The 22,388-nt window shown below is 33.7% G+C and overlaps 1 protein-coding gene across 5 annotated transcripts in view; it reads right to left on the bottom strand.

Annotated features, from left to right (window-relative positions):
• The window catches only part of ATRNL1 (attractin like 1), an 839,540-nt gene that overhangs the window by 659,313 nt on the left and 157,839 nt on the right, over positions 1–22,388 (bottom strand). For all 5 annotated transcript variants that reach the window (XM_032423422.1, XM_032423427.1, XM_032423424.1 and 2 more), the window contains exon 10: positions 2,809–2,963. In XM_032423422.1, coding sequence (XP_032279313.1) covers positions 2,809–2,963 — 155 coding nt within the window. The remainder of the gene's footprint in view (positions 1–2,808; positions 2,964–22,388) is intronic.

Here is a 22,388-nt window from a genome sequence, read left to right as displayed (position 1 = left end):
ATAGTTGATTCAGTCTCATTCACCAGCCCTGGGTCTATTACCAATAGCACTTGAGTTTCTTTTTTAAAATATAGATGCTCAGTGCCTAATCTAAGAGAATCAGTTTATATAGACCTAAGTTTTTTTCCTACAACCTTCAAAGAGGTTGCCAAGGTACAGCCATGTTAAAAAATCACTGGCATGTGCCTTCCACATCTATCATCTATAATATAACAATGAGAACTGTGAAGGCAAGGTTATATCCTCAAAGATTAACAATATTTACTATGTAAAATTTAGTATGGCAATAAGATTGAAATAGTACTTTTTAGAGCAATAAGAAATTAGTATTGACACAAATATTCCTATTTATTTAAACATCATAAAACACAAAGCAATCAGCTAACTCCTCAGGTGCACTCAAGTTAAATATGCCATAAAAGTCCAAGGGTAATGTACTAAAGAGAAAAATTAGCAAGATGACCTTTTTTTCAAAACAGACCTATTTTCCAGTTGGTTCATTATGTAATGGTTGTATTTTATTCCCAAAAAATATACTCCATAAGGAAAACAATTATTTTGGAAGACACTTTCTGAAATATAAAAATACTTTTCCCAGGAAAATATTCCAACATTTGATGCCACAAACTCAAGAGAATAAAAACAGATTTGGGGGGAGAGCTTTATTGGGAACTGCACAAAAATAATCAAATGAGATAAAACAGAATACTTTTATCCTATGTTGAATTATATGGTTGCTTTACGTTTTTGTTAATACTGTTAATGTTTTGTTGTTAATTGTTAATGTTATGTTAAAGTATAAAACTGTTTAAAATGTTATTCTTTCTCCCACCTGAACAATTTGCTTGAAAAATGAAACTGATATTTGCTTCTATCTTTCCACAGCATTAAGAAACATTATGAAACATAAGTGTCTGATAATTTGTTGCAAAATTAAGAACATAAAATGGACCCAACCAAACAGCAGCATGTGGTACTCAAGTGGGAAGACTACTACAAGTTTTAGGAGTCACAAAAGCTAGATGTACCAGGAATGCCACATGGTTTGGGGCTTAATATTCTGGAAACGAGTCTATTAACACCTTGTTACAAAACTATTAGAGAGGTTAAGATATGTGTAAAAAGCCCTTAGCATACTATCTAATCCTTAGAAACACTTAACAAATAGTAATTAGAATAATGATAATCTGATCTCTCTCTCACTCAAACTAATACCTCTAATAGTTTTCATGTAGGTAAGCTTTTTTGATACATAAACTCTAAAATATAATAATCTTGAACAATATGGAAGGAATAAAAATAATTTCCCAATATGTTAGCTACGAAATAGCTCAACATTAACTTCTTCATTAAAGTATAGAGAGTAGATGGAAACTCCTTGAAGAATCCTCTGAAAAAGTTCAAAACCTCACTTCATGGATTTTTAAAAATAACAACAAATTCTACACTTTTCTAGGATTTTTATTCATAAAAGAAAAACAAAACAAAACAAAATCCCTTCATCTACCTCCAGAGAAGTAAGCTTACTGTCTCATCACCACAGCCAAAAAAGTATGTTGACAGCCCCCAGCCCGGCAATGACAATCATAAAAAGGAGCCTAGATTCAGTACATCATTTAACTCATTTTTCAGGATCTCAGCACTAATTTATAAGCCAAGACAATCCAATTTTGATAATGAGTTATCACTTCAAATTATTAGTCCAAAAAGGCAAAGATTTAACTATTTAGTATCTAAAAATCCTAAAGGCAGTGGATTCTTTTTAATGATTAATCACAGACAGATACTCACAGTTTAGACTCAAAAAGTATGCTTAATGTTATCACTAGGAATTTCCTTCCAAATGTGTAACAGTATAAAAACCAAAGTTCTTATTAATAGGCATAATTTTCTTTATATGCCACCACTTGAAATAATTTTTCGAAGTAGACTATGTGCCTTTATGATGTTTAAGAGCAAAAGTATACCTCTTAAATCCATTAAATGTGTTATTCTCTGGTTTCTTTTATTTTTATTTATCAGGAAGTTTCATAATAGCTTAAAATTGGCATATTACTTTACACGATCAATTAAAAGTGCTCTGAACTACAGTTAAATATATTTTAAGTATCAAGTAGGCTTCATCTATAAAATGACACAAAGAGAAGAAATATTTTCACTATAAAGGTCCACTGGGTAGCTAAATTTAGTATTTCAAAAAATACATTCATTTAATATTTAGAAATTGGTAGGACTACAGATAGCGTAATTAAAATTAAGCAAACTGGGTAAGTGCACTGTATTTCTGGTTCTCTGGAAAATACTCTTATTCAGTTACTTCCATTCCTAGATATGTTCTGGGTTTCCATTTTGTCCCCACATCTTATATCTTTAGCTCTACTGTCTCTATACTCCTTTCTTTACTTCTATCATCTTCCTACACCAAGTAACTATATCTGTACGTTTAATTTAAATGCATCTTTGCTCATACCCACTAATACTAAAATGCTTGCATTCCTATTTGTAATTTACGTAATTTGACAGTGCTCCATATGTCAAAACTAATATGGCAACACAACAGACTGATAAAGTGCTCACATAGGGATACGATGTACAAAAGCCTTCAAAAGGGATGCTCGAACCTAGAATGTCTGTTCTCCTGGCCCTATACTACTAGTGTGCTGAAATTAAAATTCCATTCATAATCTGTCACTGACTTTATCTCTAAAATGACATATACACATGCTGTCAATTAATGTATTTGAGAATCTCTACATGACAAATTTCTGATAATTTCCTCTACTTTGTACAATCCTAACAGATACATACCTATGTCATATGCCAGGAAATCGGCAGAAAAACATTTTGCACCGTTACTCAAGGAAGTGTCATTATGGGTATTTCCTCCAAAAATAAGCATAGCTCCATTGATAAGAACAGCTGAATGAAGGTATCTGGCAAACCCACTTTCTTTCAAAATAGTCCTACAGGATAAAATTTAAAAATGTATTACAAAGGATAAAGAGACCTCCCTGATTTTATATATATTATATAAAGGGTCTAACTTGCATATAGAATTTTCCTTTGAACTGTGAAAATAACATGCTTTATTTTTTTTAACAACTCATAAATGGCCTCTAAATTTCAGTATTTTTAAAATATTTTGAGATTCACAGTATCTTAAAATATTTTGAGGAAGCACAATATTAAACATAATTGTTCATGATTTTATAATAATTTATATTTTGAACTTTTATAAGTAGGAAACATGTGTCCTTAAAACTAGAGGACCAAAGTACCATCAGTTTTAAATACAAAAGTAAATAGAAAGTTGAATACAATAAATTTACTCTGAATTGTATTCAGTTAAAACTAATAATTCATATGGATCTCATAATACACTAAGTTTTTATTTAAATATAACATACATAAAAATGCACATAAGTCTAAAATTCAATGAATTTTCACAAGATGAACACAACTAAGTAAACAGTACTGAGATTTTTTTTAAAAGATTACCACTGTTCTGATTCTTTTGTGGTTCCATACCAATTTTAGGATTATTTGTTTTATTTGTATTGTTGTCGGTGTACTTTATAAAATAGAATCATAAAGCTTGTATTCATTTGTATGTACATTCTTTTGCTCAAGATTATTTTTGAGATAGATCCATATTGTGTAAAATCACAATGCATTTTTGAGAAACACCAAATTAATATAAATGTTTTTAATTAATTGAAGTTTAACTGAAAGTACTATAAATATATGCTCACAATTACATTTCACCTTAATGTACTGATATATAATAAACTGCATTACTCAATATGAATCAATATGAATCAATACTTCTTAAGTATTCCTAAATAAAGCACTGCTACTAAAAAAGAATCAGAATGTAAACCCAGTACATATAGTATAGTGAGTAAGGTATATATAGTATATATCTCAAAAACCTATAGCAATTAATGCTTAAAGAATATGGAGCTGACTTCCGGAATAGCAAGATAAGGAGTTCCACAAACTCTATAGGGAGAGAACTATAATTGGTAAAAATTACCAAAAAAAAAAAAAAAGACATTTAAGTTCTCAGAAAAATTTAGTGAGAGCAACAAGTAAATATTTACTCAAGAATGTCTACTGAATTTCAGTAAGAACAGCAGCAGTCCATGATATTTAACACATTGTCTAGTCCCATCCTTCCCCATATCAGCATCCTCCCCAACCACGCACACACAACCAGTTCAGCAAGGAGGAAGTTTAGCCCCGGGTGGGTAAAGCTAAGAACAGAGAGCTCCTTCATTCCTCAGCTCCTAGTCCAGGCCACTGACATCTAACCAGGAACAGCAGACAGACAATACTTCTCATGGCCCCCAGTTCTGGGTGACAAAACCTCTATTCCAGGAGAAAGCATGAGAGGTCTGAACGTTCATCCTCTACCTAGCCCCCCATTCATAGGGTATAAGCTATACGCTCAGGCCTAGCAGGCTGAGGGCCAACAAATCTTCACCCCATATCAGTCATAGGACAGAAGTTCTATGCAAGCTGAGAAGAGCAAAGGCCACCGTCCCCATCTACTGCCTGCACAGAACACAGTGGTATCACTCCAGGAGGAACAGACTACTAACCCCACCTACAATTCCAAAGTCGTGGCACAGAGTCTCACCCCACCCCACACTCGGGAGAGGCAGGCTAAGAAAAAGAGAGCACCACAGATCTCCCAAGGGAACTGAGTTTATTTGTAACAAAAGGTGGGAAACTTCATGCCTAAGGGCACTCTCAAAAACTATGGAGGTTTCCATTGTAAGCAATTAAGTTGTAAGTTGGCAACTCCGTGAGAACAATCAGCTAAAACATAGAACACACAGTTCACCAGAGAAAAGCAGGGAAAAAGACAGCTAATAAGAGCCCTACTAGGGTCAGAATCTCTAAGACTGGCCTCAAAGACTACCCATGAAAAAGGGTTGAAATTGAATTCAAACAGACTAAGGAGCAATTTATGCCCCAGAGCATTGCTGAGAATACTACAGCAATCAGTCAGCGATTAGTGGTGGCTAGCATGTGGTTGTAATGCAGAGTAGTGGTGGCTAGCATGTGGTTGTAATGCAGAGTAGTGATGGCTAGCATGTGGTTGTAATGCAGAGTCAGATAGCTTACCAGAGAGGTCAGAGGAAAAAGTCAGAGAACCCTGCTAAAATTACCGTCATCCAGGGATGATTTTGCGCATCCCCAGGCTGCTTCCTTTGAGGAACAACATCAAAGGATCCACTGGAGGAAGAGAGCAACTTCGCTAAAACAGTTCAGCAAAGTCACTAAATAAATAAAATTACAACAGTTCCAGAAAAGGAGGAAAAACCGGGATCCAGAGTTGCTATAGTATGTTATCTAAAATGTCCAGTGCTCAGGGGAAATTATGGCAGGCAACGAAACAGGAAAGAGTAACCTATACACAGGGAAAAAAAAGCAGGCAACAGAATTGCCTTGGAGAGACTCCAGATGTCAGATGAAGCAAAAAAGACTTCAAAGCAGCTATTATAAATGTTCAGTCTTAAAGAAAACAGATTTAAAGAAGTAAAGGAAAATATAACAATGTCTTATCAAATATAAAACAAAAGATACAGAAATTACCAAGAAAAAGAAAATCTAGAATTCAAAAGTATAAGAGTTGAAATTTTTAAGTTTATGACAGAAGTCTAATAGTAAATTTCAGCAAGCAGAAGAAAAAAATCAATGAAGTAGAAGATAGAAAAATAGAGATTCCTCCATCTGAAGAATAAGAGAAGAAAATGAACAAAGCCCATAAGAAATGTAGAACACCACTAACCACAACAACATACATTTACTGAGAATACTAGTGCAGAGGGGAAAGCGGTAAAAAATTTTCAAGAAATAATGTCTGACAACTTCCTGAATTTGAGAAAAACATTAATATACACATCCAAATAGCTCAATGAACTCCAAGGAGGAAAAAACACAGAAAGAACCACATTCAGACATAAAATAGTAAAAACATTGAAGACCACGGAGAAAGAGAAAATCTTAAAAGCAGCAAGAGGAAGATTTTTTTGCATACAAGAGAACCCCAATAGGACAAACAGCTGACTTCACATTAGAAACAATAAAGGTCAAAATGCAGTGAAATGACATATACAACGTGATGAATGAAAAAAAAATGTCAAAATACAGGGAGTGACATATGATGATGGAATAAGAGTTTTCTGACCTCATCCTCCCACATAAACAGATTTTATCAACTATGGAGAGGTAAGAGTACTTTTAGGGGAGCCCAGAAGTCCCAGGACCACTTCAAGCAAAAATTCCAAGAATAGGAGGCTCTAGGAGGGTAAGAAGAACAATATCATATTACCACATCACCTCTCCCCCAAGGCAACACCACTCAATCCCAAGAGAAACCCCTTCAACCTACAATTACTCCCATGGGGAAAGTGAGAACATAGTGCGTATCTGGCTTCCACAGCCAAGTAGGATTATGCCCAAGAGGACCACATCTTTCTTACCCCACCCAGAAAGATAAGAAAATTGGCAGAGGAAGAAAAAGGGTGTTCACAGCAACTGGGGCACAGAACTCAACAAAGACTCAACATTTCTACTAACCACCTCATGAACTCTACCAAGAGGCCCACCCATGAACTTCATAGGATACATCACCTGCAGACATACCCCAAATAGCACAAATATGCCCCCAGCAATCCATAAATCCCTCCCCCACGTAGCACACTTGAGCTTCTGCAGATGGTTCATGAGCACGCACAGATAGCTGGGTCAACTCTGTTGCACTGGTAGAAGATGCATAACCCTGAACACTTCAGGCGCTGTCCAAGGGAAAAAAATGGGAGGCCCTCAGTACTGGACCTAGCTTTGCAGAATGGAGAAAATATAATATCCAAAATATATAAAAACTCGCAAAACTCAATAAAAAAAGGAACAATCCAATTAAACAATGGACAGATGATATGAATAGATATTTTTCCAAAGAAGACACACAGATTATCATCAGGTAAATGAAAAAGTGCTCAACATCCCTAATCATCAGGGAAATGCAAATAAAAACAAAATGAGATATCACCTCATACCTGTTAGAATGTCTATAATAGAAAAGATAAGAAATAAGAAGTGTTGCTGAAGATGTGGAGTAAAAGGAACTCTTGTACACTACTGGTGGGAAAGTAAATTGGTACAATCAATTTGGAAAATAGTATAGAGCCTACTCAAAAAATTAAAAATAGAACTACCAAGAGCAATCATACTATTCAGCAATCCCACTTCTGGGTATATGGCCAAAGGAAATGAAATCAGTATCTCAAAAATATATCTTTACTTTCACCTTCACTGAAGCATTATTCATAGTAGCCAAGATATGGAAACAACTTAAGTGTCCATCAATAGATGAATGAATAAAGAAAATGCAATATAAATATTTATATATTTAAATATTTATCTCGTTTATTCAGCTTTTTAAAAGGAAGAAATCCTGCCATTTACAACAACATAGATGAATCTGGAGAATATTATGCTAAGGGAAATAAGCCAGACACAGAAAGACAAATACTGCATGATCTCACTTATATGTGGAATCTAAAAAAGTCAAACTCAAAAAAGCAGAAAGTAAAATGGTGGTTTGCAAGGGCTGAGAATGGGGGAAAAGGTGAGATGTAGGTCAAAGCATAAAAATTTCAGTTATGCAGGATAAATAAGCTCTGGAGATCTAGTGTACAGCATGGTTACTACACTTAATAAGAATGTATTGTATACTTGAAATTTGCTAAGATAGCATATCATAAGTATTCTCACCATACACACCAAAAAAAAATGGGAACTATGTAAGATGATGAACATGTTAACTAGTTTGACAATGGTAATCATTTCCCAATGTGTATGTGTATCAAAATATCACATATATACCTTAAATATACACAATTTTTATCTGTCAATTAAAGCTCAAGAAATCTGGAAAAAAAAGTCAACCAAGAATCTTGTATTTATAAAACTATCTCTCAAAAATAAACAAGATAAAGACATTACCAGATGAATAAAAATTAATAAATTTGTTGGTGGAAGATCTGCTTTATAAGATATTAAAGGAAGTTCTTCAGTCTTAGATTAGTTATTTCAAACCAGAGTGCTAGAAAAGGCAATTATGTAATTATAAAACAAAGTATGAATGCATATTTCTTCTCCTTTCTTTTCCTAATAAATTTGAAAAACAATTATTATAAAACAACACATATATAATTGTATTGTTGGACCAATAACATATAGAAATGCGATATATTTGACAATAACAGCACAAAGTAACAGATGAAAGCAAAATTCTGTTGATGTAAGATGCCAAATAGTAATGCAAATCAACAGGAACAAATGAAAAAGAAGCACGCAAAAATATTCAATAACAAATTTACATAAGAATATATATTTTCTCTTCTACTCTGTCTGTCTCTTTGAGAGACAAAATTATATTGTTAGTATAATAACAATATATTTTTGAACTTGCAACAAATATAGATATTACATATGATTATAATAGTGCAAAAAAAAGATGAAAAAGGGAATAGAGTTCTATAAGAGTAACATTTTTATATTTCACTGGAGTGAAGTTAGGGTAAGTGAAGTATACTCTAATAAGTTAAGGTATAGATGATAAGCCCTAGAACCAACACTAAAGAAGTAACTAAAATGACTGTACTTTTTTAAAAACTATTAAAGCATTAAAATGTTACACTAGAAAATATTTACTTAATGCAAAAAGAGCAATAAAAAAGAGTAACAAAAAGCATTATCTACAATAACAAATGAGATATTTAAAAAGGAGTAAAATGGCAGACAAATTCAACTATATCAAAAATAACATTAAATTAAAGCTATTAAATATACAAATAAAGGGCAGAGACTGTGAGACAGGATAAAAAAAAAGAAGGGTACCAACTATATGCTCTCTCTAGGAGACATATTTTAGATGGAAAGGTACGACTATATTAAGAAAAGAGTTTTTAAAAAGATACTATGCAGACAATAAACATAAGAAAGCTGGAATGGCTATAATAACATCAAACAAAATAGACATTAAAACAAAAATGTTCCCAGACTTCAATAGTAACATTTCACAGTGATAAAAGGATCAGTCCATCAAGAAGATATGGTAATTATAAACATATATGACTTTACAACAGAACCCCCCCAAAATGAGGCAAAATGCACAGAATACAAGAAATAGATAAATCAGTAATAGTAGCACACTTCAATGTTCACTTTCAAAAATGGATTGAACTATATGATAAACAAGGAAATAGAATACCTGAATAATACCACAAACCAACTAGAACTTCCAGACATATGGAGAACACTGTAGCCAACAACACCAATATACACATTCTTTGCAGGTGTACATGTAACATTCTCTAGGATTGACCAAATGCTAGGTCTAAAATAAGCCTAAATAAATTTAAAAGTGTTAAAATCATACAAAGTATGCTCTCTGACCACAATGGAATTATATTAAAAATAAATAACAGAAATTATTTAGGATACAATAGCCAAATTATGGAAGCAGCCCAAGTGTCTACCAATAGATGAATAGATAAAGATGTGGTATATGTACACAATGGAATATTATTCAGCCATAAAAAAGAATGAAATCTTGCCATTTGCAATGACATTAATGGAGCTACAGAGTATAATGCTAAGTGAAATAAGTCAGAGAAAGACAAATACCATATGATTCCACTCATATGTGGAATTTAAGAAACAAAACAAGCACAGGAAAAAAAGAGAGAGAGAGAGAGAGAAAGAAAGAAACAAACCAAAAAACAGACTCTTAACTATAGAGAAGAAACTGTTGGTTACCAGAGGGGAAGGTGTGAAGGGATGGATTAACTAGATGATGGGGATTAAGGAGTGCACTTGTCATGATGGGCACAGGTGATGTATGGAATTGCTGAATCACTATACTGTAACCTGAATAACGCTGAATGTTAACTATACTGGAATTAAAATAATTAAAACAAAAAGGAAGTTATTTGGGAAAATCACATATATGTGGAAATGAAACAAAAACTCCAAAATAATAAATGGGTCAAAGAAAAAAGAAAAAAATCCAAGCATTTTAGAAAATACTTTGAGATGAATGAAACATGGAATACACCAAAAGCAATACTTTAGAGGGAAATCTACATTTGCAGACATATGTATTTGAAGAAAAAATGAGAATTCAATAACTTAAACTTCAACCAAAAGAGACTGGACAAAAGGGAAAACCAAACCTATACCAAAAAGAATTTTAAGATAATAAAGATTAGAACAGGAAATAATATAATATAAAATAGACTGGAAAAACAATAGAGAAAATCAATGAAGCCAAAAGTTCTTTCTTTTAAAAGACAAAAAAAAAAAATTGACAAACCCTTAGGTATAGTGAACAAGAATAAAAGGAGACAGAAAACTCAAATTATTAAAATCAAGAATGAGGGGTGCCTGGGTGGCTCAGTTGGCTAAGCATCTGCCTTTGGCTCAGGTCATGATCTCGGATCCTGGGATTGAGCCCAGGTCAGGCTCTCTGTTCATCAGGGAGTCTGTTTCTCCCACTCCCTCTGCTCCTCCCGCCAGCTCGTTGCTCGCTCTCTCTTGCTTCCTCTATCTCAAATAAATAAATAAAATCTTTTAAAAAATAAAATCAAGAATGAAAGAAGGCACATGACTACCAATCTGACAGAAATAAGTCAGATTATAATGCAATACTAAACAAATTTATACAAAAAACGATATGAAATAAAGTCCTCAAAATATATGAACTACCAAAATTGAGACAAGAAGAAATAGAAAATCTGAATAGACCTATAACAAATAAAGAGATTGAATTAGGAATTTTTAAACTTCCCTAAAAAAAAAAAAAAAAAAGGAAGGCCAGACGGCTTCACTGGTGAATTCTAACAAATATCTAAAAAGTAATGTGAATTCTTCACAAACTCTTTAAAAATATAAAATAGGATGGTACAGTATTCACCTCATTCTATGAGAAAGTATGAGTCTGATACCTAAACCAACAATATCACAAGAAAATTACAGACTAATGTTCTTTTAGAAGAGAGACACAAAAATCCTGCACAAAATACTAGCAAATCAAAACCAGTAATATATAAAAAGGATTATACACTATGACCAAGTGGAGTTTATCCCAAAAATTCATAATTGGCTTAACATCTGAAAATCAATGTAACACACCATATTAATAAAGAAAAAAAAAAGATAATCTCATTAGATACAGCAGAAGTTTTTGACAAAATCCAACACCCCTTCATGATAAAAACATTCACCAAAATAGGTATAGAAAGGAAATTCCACAACCTGATAAAGGCTGAATGGTACTCCACCCCAAAAAAAGATAAAGGCATGTTTTAATCCCTAGAACCTGTGAATGTTACCTTATTTGGTGAAAGTGTCTTTGAAAATGTAATTAAATTAAGGATCTTGAGATGAGATCATTCTGGATTATGCAGCTAACCTGAATCCAATGACAAGTGTCCTTATAAAAGACACACCAAAATAAGAGGATCAGGTAATATAATGTGGAGACAGACAACAGAACAATTCATCCACAACTCCAGGAATACTGACAGCCACCAAACACTGAAAAAGGAAAGGAAAGGAATTTCCCTAGCATCTCTGGAGAGGGCATGGTCCTGTTCACAATGTGATTTTAGACTTCTGGCCTCCAGATCTGTGAGAGAATACATTTCCATTGTTTTAAGCTACAGAGCATGTGGTAACTTGTTATAGCAGCCATAGAAATCAAATATAAAAGACATCTATTAAAAAAAGAGAGAGAGAGCGCGCAGCTGACATGATACTTAATGGTGAGAGACTAAATGTTTTCCCCCAAGACCAGAAACAAGACATAGATGTCTGTTCTTGCCAATTCTTTTCAACATTATACTACAGGTTATATAGCAGAATACTACTAGAGTACTAGGTTACAGAATACTACAGAATACTAGGTTATAGAAAGGGAAAGAAGCAAGGAAATGAAATAAAAGGCATCCAGACTAGAAAGGAAGAAGTAAAACTCACTATTTGCAGATGACATGATCTTGTATATAGAAATTTTAATGAATCCATAAAAAATTATTTAAAATAATGAGTTTAAAAGCTGGGGGCATCACGTTGCCCAATTTCAAGCTATATTACAAAGCTGTGATCACCAAGACAGCATGGTACTGGCACAAAAACAGACATACAGACCAATGGAACAGAATAGAGAACCCAGATATGGACGCTCAACTCTATGGTCAAATAATCTTTGACAAAGCAGGAAAAAACATGCAATGGAAAAAAGACAGTCTCTTCAATAAATGGTGCTGGGAAAATTGGACAGCCACATGCAGAAGAATGAAACTCGACCATTCTCTAACACCATTCACAAAGATAAACTCAAAGTGGATGAAAGACCTCAATGTGAGACAGGAATCCATCAAAATCCTAGAGGAGAACATAGGCAGTAACCTCTTTGACATCGGCCACAGCAACTTCTTTCAAGATACATCTCCAAAAGGTAGTGAAACAAAAGCAAAAATCAACTTTTGGGACTTCATCAAGATAAAAAGCTTCTGCACAGCAAAGGAAACAGTCAACAAAACAAAGAGGCAACCCACAAAATGGGAGAAGATATTTGCAAATGACACTACAGATAAAGGGCTGGTATCCAAAATCTATAAAGAACTTCTCAAACTCAACACCCAAAAAACAAATAATCAAGTCAAAAAGTGGGCAGAAGAGATGAACAGACACTTCTCTGAAGAAGACATACAAATGGCTAACAGACACATGAAAAAATGTTCATCATCATTAGCGATCAGGGAAATCCAAATCAAAACCACACTGAGATACCACCTTACACCAGTTAGAATGGCAAAAATGGACAGGGAAAGAAACAACAAATGTTGGAGAGGTCATGGAGAAAGGGGAACCCTCTTACACTGTTGGTGGGAATGCAAGTTGGTACAGCCACTTTGGAAAACAGTGTGGAGGTTCCTCAAAAATTTAAAAATAGAGCTACCCTATGACCCAGCAATTGCACTACTGGGTATTTACCCCAAAGACACAGATGTAGTGAAAAGAAGGGCCATATGCACCCCAATGTTCATAGCAGCAATGTCCGCAATAGCCAAACTGTGGAAAGAGCCAAGATGCCCTTCAACAGATGAATGGATAAAGAAGATATGGTCCATATATACAATGGAATATTACTCAGCCATCAGAAAAGATGAATACCCAACTTTTACATCAACATGGATGGGACTGGAGGAGATTATGCTAAGTGAAATAAGTCAAGCAGAGAAAGTCAATTATCATATGGTTTCACTTATTTGTGGAACATAAAGAATAACATGGAGGACATTAGGAGAAGGAAGGGAAAAATGGGCGGGGGGAATTGGAGGGAGAGATGAACCATGAGAGACTATAGACCTGAGAAACAAACAGGGTTTTAGAGTGGAGGGGGGAGAGGGGATTGGCTAGCCCGGTGATGGGTATTAAGGAGGGCACGTACTGCATGGAGCACTGGGTGTTATACGAAAACAATGGATCGTGGATCACTACATCAAAAACTAATGATGTACTGTATGGTGACTAACATAACATAATAAAATTTTAAAAAAATAAAATAAAATAAAATAAAATAAAATAATGAGTTTAGCAAGTCTATGGGGTAAAAGAACAATATAGAAAAATCAGTTGAGCTTCTATACCTACCAACTTCTATACCTACCAATGCAAAATCCTAAGATAAAAATAATTTAAAAATCAATTGACAATAGTATCAAAAAGAATAAAATATTTTGGAATAAATTTAAAAACTTATACTGTAAAAATTTTAAAAAATATTAAGGAAAGAAATTAAAGATGGCCTAACTAAATGGAAAGACAGCCCATTTTCATGGATTGGAAAACAAAATACTGTTAAGATGGCCATACTCTATAATTTGATCTATAAATTCAACTCATTCCCCATAAAAATCCCAGCTGGAGTTTTGTTTCATTTTGAAATTGACAGGCTGATCTTAAACTTCATATGGAAATTCAAGGGACCATAATAGCCAATTCAAAGAATTATAAATTCAAGTAAAGGAAAGAATACTCTTTCCAACAAATGTTTCTAGGACAAGTGGATATCTACATGAAAAAAGAAAAAAGAACTCCTCTCTCACAATATAGACAAAAATTAACTCAGAATGGATAAAAGGCCTAAATTTAAGAGCTAAAAGTATAAAACTCATAGAAGAAAATACAGAAGTAAATATTCCTGGCATTGGGTTAGGCAACAGATTCTTAGATATTATCTAACACCAAAAGCATAAGTGACAAAATATATAACAAACTGGATGTCATCAAAATTTAAAAATTTTGAGCTTCAAAGAACACTATAAACTAAGTGAAAAATAACACACATAATGGGAGAAATATTTGCAACTCATATAATTGATAAAGGGACTTACACCTAGAATATATAAAGACCTCCTAACTCAATAAAAAACAGACAAAAATCAAATTAAATAATGGGCAAAGGATCCTAATAGACATTTCTCCAAGGCAGCTATATAAATGGCCAATAAGCACATGAAAAGATGGTTAATCTGAACAGCCATTGTAACAACGCAAATCAAAACTATAATGAAGATACCACTTCATACCCACTAGGGTAGCTGTAATCAAAATGTTTGACAATAATAAGTCTTGGCAAGGATATGGAGAAATTAGAATCCTCATTCACTGCTGGTGGAAATGTAAAACGGTGTGGCCACTTTGGAAAACAGTCTGGCTATTCCTTAAAAAAAAATTTTTTTTTTGGTTTAAGATTTTATTTATTTATTTGACAGAGAGAGAGAGATAGTGAGAACAGGAACACAAGCAGGGGGAGTGGCAGAGAGAGAAGCAGGCTTCCCGTGGAGCAGGGAGCCCGATGCGGGGCTCCATGCGGGGCTCGATCCCAGGACCCTGGGATCATGACCTGAGCCAAAGGCAGACGCCTAACGACTGAGCCACCCAGGCGCCCCTCCTTAAAAATTTAAATGTAGAGTAACTGTAGGCTGGCAAATTCACTCCTAGATATATACCCAAGAGCAATGAAAACAAAATTCTACACAAAAACGTCTACACAAATGTTCATAGAAGTATTATTAGCAATAGCTAAAAAGTAGAAACATCCTCAATTTCCATCAGCTGACAAGTGGATAAATAAAATGTGGTTTATCCATACAATGGAATATATTTTAACAAAAAAAAGAAATATACTGCTGATACATTTTACAATATGAAATCATGCTCTCGCTTATGCTTAAAGAAGCCCACTATTAAAAAAAAAAAACACATATTGTATCATTCATTTATAAGTCCAGAAGAAAAATCTATAGAGACAGAAAGTAGAATAGTGCTTACCTAGAGCTTTGTGGGTTTGAGGGGAAATGAGGAGTGACTACTAATAAGTATAGGGTTTCCTTTTGTGGGAATAAAATGGTTCTAAATTTGTGGTGATGACTGGACAACTCAGTGAATTACACTAAAAAACACTGAATAGTGTACTTTAAATGGGTGAATTTTATGGTATATGAATTACATCTCAATAAGGCTGTAAAAGAAAGAATATTGGGCTTTTGTAATAAACTACTACAGATGGCTTAATCTAGAAATTTGACTCTCATTCTTTCCTAAGCCTTTCTGGTTTCAAAAGAAATCTATAGATTCAAAATTATACCACTGTTGTGCTCACTTCAGCAGCATATATACAAAATTATAGCACCGTCAAATACAGAGCACTTTCAAGTTGAATGTTTTTTTTTAATTTTTATTGTTATGTTAATCACCATACATTACATCATTAGTTTTTGATGCAGTGTTCCATGATTCATTGTTTGTGCATAACACCCCATGCTCCATGCAGAACGTGCCCTCTTTAATACCCATCACCAGGCTAACCCATCCCCCCACCCCCCTCCCCTCTAGAACCCTCAGTTTGTTTTTCAGAGTCCATCGTCTCTCATGGTTCGTCTCCCCCTCCAATTGGAGGGGAAGAATGAAGGGGGGGGGAAATCAAGTTGAATGTTTTCAAACAAAATATAGCACATTTCCTTTTTAAATTCTAGTGGTCTATGATCTCTTTTTACAAAATAAACACTATCTAGTAAATAATAAAGGAAATGTATGGATCAAGGAAAAAATATTCAGTTACTAGAGAGAAATTTAAGTTAAAAATATTTTTAATCTAATGATTAAACAGATAAGATTTATCCAAGTATGCAAGGCTGATTAAACATTTGAAGGTCAAGTGATGTAATCTATCACATCAATAGGATAAAGAATAATCATATGATCATATCAACAGATACAGAAAAATCACTTGATAAAATCCAGCATCTATTCATGATAAAAACTCTCAGCAAACTAGGAATAGATGGGAACTTCCTCAGCTGGATAAAGAAAATCTACCCAAAAAAAAAAAAAAAATACACACACACACACATATATCAGACATAACAGTGAGAAATTAGATGTTTTCTTTCTAAGAAAAAGAATAAGGCAAAAAGTATTCTCTAACCACCCCTATTCAACATTGTACTGGCAGTTCTAACCAATGCAGTAAGATAAGGAAAGGAAATAAAAGATGCACAAAATGGAAAGGAATAAATAAAACTGTATTTGCTCACAGATGACATGATTGTCTATGGAGAAAATCCCAAAGAATCAACCAGAAAATCCCTGGAACTAAGTGATTATAGCAAGGTGAGGAATACAAGGTTAATAAACTAAAGTCAATTGCTTTCTTATATACCAGCAATGAATAATGAATACTTGAAATTAAAGACACACGCCATTTATATTGGCACCAAAAAATAAAATAGGCATAAATCTAACAAAATATGTATAAGATCTATATAACAAAAATTACAAAACTCCAATGAAAGAAATCAAAGATATCTTTTGATCCAGGTTTCTCACTGTCAGAAGGCATTTACAAATGTGGAAGAGAGGAAGGCTAGAATAAATCCTGTGATGTTGTACTGCATCATTATGCAGTTTAGACAGATAGGGTTTAGGTGACCGACAGATATATAGAGGCAGAGATATATACCTGTCTCTGTAAATAGATATAGATGTGTGTTTGCATATTTTCTGGCTCTATCTTCTGAGAGGATCTGTAAACACATCAAAAAAGCAAAAAACAAACCTAGTGCCCTAATCTTGGTTTTTAAATGCTATTCTCCACTAAAAGGAATGTGGGTTCCTTGGGAAAACTACTTATTCCAGCAGGGAAAGAACAAGATGTGAAAGGAATTTTTTTTGTATGTGTGCCAGAAAGTGTAGGAGTGCACAAAGACAATAAGGACACATCTAAAGAACACAGTAGCCTGGCTGAAAGGAGCTCACAGTGGCCAAATGTGGGACACTTTGAGCAGCAAAATAAAGAAAAATAGTAATTCATTATAAAACATTTAACAAAATAAAGAAAAATTCAGGGTGATTTAGAAGGAATAATAAAATTAAATATCACCATTCAGTAACCATCGTTAATAACGTTCTCACAAGAATGATCAGTGGATGTTAAAACTATTAGGCAGGGGCGCCTGGGTGGCTCAGTTAAGCGTCTGCCTTCGGCTCAGGTCATGATCCCAGGGTCCTGGGATCGAGCCCCACATCAGGCTCCCTGCTCAGCGGGAAGCCTCCTTCTCCCTCTCCCCCTCCCCCTGCTTGTGTTCCTTCTCTCGCTGTGTCTCGCTCTGTCAAATAAATAAATAAAATCTTTAAAAAAAATAAATTAATTTAAAAAAATAAAAAACTATTAGGTAAAAGTTAATAAGAAACAGAATACTTACATAGTCTAAAAGTATCTCTCCACAGGTGTTTAAAGGAAAAACTGTGTCTTTACAGTTGAGAAAACTGGAACCATTTTAACCACCACTTTAACCAATATATAAAAGTTAACCTCTACAGGAATGTTCATAGCAGCCTCATTCATGATATCCTAACATGAAAACAACCCAAATGTCCCATCAACTCATGAGTGGATAAGCAATATGTGGTATATTCATACGGTGAAATATTATTCAGCTATAAAAAAGAATGAAGTATTAAAACATACCACAGTGTGGATGAAGTCTGAAAATATTATGCTAAGTGAAAGAAACCAGACACAAAAGGCCATATATTGTATATTCCTTTTATATGAATATCAAAAATAGGCAAATCTAGAGACAGAAAGTAGATTAGTGGTTTCTAGGAGATGGAGGAAGAGTGTTTAGGGAGGTATATGATTTCTTTTGGGGTGATGGAAATATTCTGGAATTAGTAATGATGGTTGTAAAACATAAATATACTAAAACCACTGAATTGTACACTTTAAAAAAGGCTAAAATGGAGAATATTGTTATATGAATTTTATGTCAATAAAAATTGTTTAAAAAAAAATCATAGAAGGAAACATTTTGGTATTCTACCAAAAATTAAAAACCTGAATCTAATCACGAGGAAACATCCCAGATTGGGTACACTCTTCAAGAGAAAGACTGAAATTGTCCCAGATTTAAAAAGACTAAAAAGGCATGACCACTAAATGCATGTATGATTTTAGATATAATCCTGGATCGGGAAAGGATATCCAAACCTGGCAAGGAAAAAAACATCAAAACCTAAGCAGGATAGTGTAAGAAGGGAAAACCACAGGCAATTTCACATGTGAACATACATGCAAAATTTATTAAGAAATCAAATTCAGCAATAAAAAAAGTGTTATCTTTTTAATAAAAGATAATAGGACCATTGGGAAAGATAAATAAAATGTATAGATTAGATTATAAATTCTATTAATGTTATTTCCTAAGTTTGATGCCTACATTGTGGTTATGGGAGAGAATGTCCTTGTTTTTTTAGTAAATACATATAAAAATATTTAGATTTAAAGGGCATCATGTCAACAACTCACTCTTAGTTGAGAAAAAAATAATAAATGATAGATAATAGATGGTTATTAAGTAGATAGTTGCAGATAGTGATTAAAAATAATTAAAAGGGAACATAACTACAAATGCTGCTGATATTAAAGATTCTAAGTGAACATAATGAACACCTCTATAACAATTCAACAGAAGACATTGATTTCTTGGATAAATTCCTAAAAATATATCTCATCAAAACTTAAGAATTAATTACAGCATCTAAATAGGTTTATAACCATTACATATGTTGGACTTAGTACCTAAATTCTAAACATAAAGTTGTTTTCTAACACTTGATTTGAAGGTTATCACCATAAAATATTCAGGAAAAAATACTCCCAGTCTTACACATACTGTTCCAAAGTATAAAAAGGAATAGTCCCCAAGCATTTTATGCACCCCACATAACCTTACCACCAGACAGCTGACAAGAATATGCAAGAAAACCACATGCAAATCTACTGATATCAGTGCAAAAATGCTTATCAAAATGTTAGCAAGCCAAAAAACAATACATATTGACCAAATTTGACTCAACCCAAATTAGGTTAATAATAACATAATTAAAATAATTACCCACAGTAAATTATTCAGTAGAAAAATCAGATAATCATCCCCCCAAAATACCTTTGATAAAATCCATTCATTCATGATATAAACCCTTAGCAAACCAGGAAAAAAAAGGCTCTTAACAACACCTACAAAACCCACAGTGAACATCATTCTTACTGGAGAAACACCAAAAACATTTCATTAAAGCTCAGAACTAATAATGGATGCCTGTTAACTTCTATTCAACACTGAACTGGAGGTTGTTGCTGAAATGATAAGGTAAGAAAAATTAAAAGCTGTAAGACCCAGAAAGGAAGAAACAAAACTACCATTATTTGCATATAATCTGATCATCTATTACAAAAAACTGAAAAATATCTACACATAAGTTATTAAAATACAGCAAGTTGTTAGACATAAAAGTAATATAAAAAACTGCATCTCCATATATCAGCCCAAGAAGAAATAAAAAGATAATATACTGGTTGAATAGCATCTCCCAAAACTCATGTCTACCTCGACCTCAGAATGAGACCTTATTTGGAAATAGTGTTTGCAGACTTAATTAGCTAAGTAAAATGAAGTCTCACTAGATTAGAGTGGGCCCTAAGTCCAGTGATTGGTGTCTTTATAAGAAGGCCATTTGAAAACACACACACACACACACACACACAGGAGAAGGCAATGGGAAGACAGAGGCAGACATTAGAGTGGATGAATGCAGTTAGAACCAAAGAACACCCACGACTGCCCAGAGTTACCAGATGCTAGAAAAGGTAAGAGGATTTTTCCCCAGAGCCTTGAGAGAAAGTATGGCCCAGATGACACCTTGATTTCCATTCTGACGTCTAGCCTACAGAATTGTGAGAGGATAAATTTGCGATAATTTGTTATCTCACCCTTCGAAAACTAATAGAGATATCATTTAGAAAAGTATAAAAAATATCAAACACCTAGCAATAATTCTAACAAATATTTATTAGTATTACAGACAATTAAAGGAACGGTCTGGGACAAATAGATATCCACATTAAAAAAAAAAAAAATGGATCCCTACCCAGTTGGATTAAAACTAAATGTGAGGGACAAAACTATAAAATGATGGTAGGAAATATAGAAAATATTCAGGTAGGGAAGTATTATTTATGCAAACACAAAATATAACCCATAAAATATTGATCATTTCTATATTTAAATTAAAAAGTTCCATTCATTAAACAACATCATACAAAGAGCAGAATGAAAATCCACAATCTGGGAGAGAGCAGGTTTGCAAAGTATAAAACTAACAAAGGATTAATATCAAAAAGAAGGATACACAAAAAAACCAATATGACAAAACAAGAAGAAGAAATATACAGACAATAAACATGAAAAGATGTTCCACCTCATTAGTAATCAGGGAAATGCAAATGAAAACCAAATGAGGACACCATTTCATACCCATCATTTTGACAAAATTTATTTTAAAACTCAAACACCACATTTTGGAGAAATTGTAGAGAACTGGAAACTCCCACTCACGACTGGTAAGAGTATAAATTAGTAAAATGATGTTGAAGTATAGTTGGGTAAAATTGAGCATGACATTGCCTATGACCAAGCATTTATAATACTAAGGAAATAGCTTAGAGAAACCTGTATATGAAACAAGAGAAGACTAAATAAGAACATATATAATTGTTCATAATACCAAAATTTGGTACATTCCAAATACCATCCACAGAAGAGAAAATATAAAAATGATCTATTTTCACACATTACGTATCTCTCACACAAGACTACAACTCTGCCAGCAATTCTACCATACTTCCCTACTCTCCTCCTGAATGATCATTTCATACTTCATCTTCTCTCCTCAAACCTCAAACCTCTAATAAATATCCCCAATTCTTTTTTTTTAGTATAATTAACACAAAACATTACATTCATTTCAGGTGTGTAACACAGTGGTTCAACAGCTCTATACCTTATGCTATGCTCACCACAAGTGTAGCTACCATTTGTCACTGAACAACACTATTACAATACCACTGACTATATTCCCTATGCTGTACTTTTTATTTCCATAGACTTACACACTCCATAACAGAAAGCCTGTATCTCCCACTTCCCCTCATCCATTTTGCCCAACCCTCCACCCTCCTAAATATCCCCCATTCTCTCCCAACTGATATCTTCACTTTCTATTTCATTAAAAATAAAAAAGAATCAAAATCTTCACAAGTTCTCACCACCTCTACCCATTTGCTTGCAACCATATTCATATAACCTGCCTTTTCTCCTATTCCTATGATAAAATGTCTATGCTCCTAAAAGCTATCCTCACTATTTGTGTTCACTAGATCCCACAGCTACTTGTTCTAAGTACTTCCCTCTAGCAAATTCTTCCCTCTGGCATAATTGGGTTGTTTTGTTTGTTTGTTTGTTTTATGCCTTATTGATCTTCCCTATAAGCCAAAAAACAAATATTTCTCCAAGCTTAAAAAAAAAAAAAAAACTCTTTTGTCCCTACCTCCTTTACCCACCATTACCCTATTTCTCTCTTTCCCTTTAAACGAAACTCCTCAGAAAATTTACCAGTACTTTTCTCCAAATCCTCTTCCATCCTGCCTAGAATCCATGCTAATCAGAATTTTATTCTACCACTCCAGTGGAACTTATATCACCAAAAAACTCCAGTTTGCCTGATCCCATGCACATTTCTCAATTCTTATATTACTTCACCCATCAGCAGCTTCTGATGGGTGACAAACTTTCTCCCTCCTTTGAAACACACTCTTGGCTTCTAGAACATATACTTCCCTGGTTTTCCTGCTGAGTCATTAACTGCTCATTCTGTCTCCTTTTCTGATTATTTATCCT

Source organism: Phoca vitulina, unplaced genomic scaffold (assembly GCF_004348235.1).
Source record: "Phoca vitulina isolate PV1807 unplaced genomic scaffold, GSC_HSeal_1.0 scaffold28, whole genome shotgun sequence".
NCBI lineage: Eukaryota > Metazoa > Chordata > Mammalia > Carnivora > Phocidae > Phoca > Phoca vitulina.
This window is presented reverse-complemented; position numbering and strand designations above follow the sequence as displayed.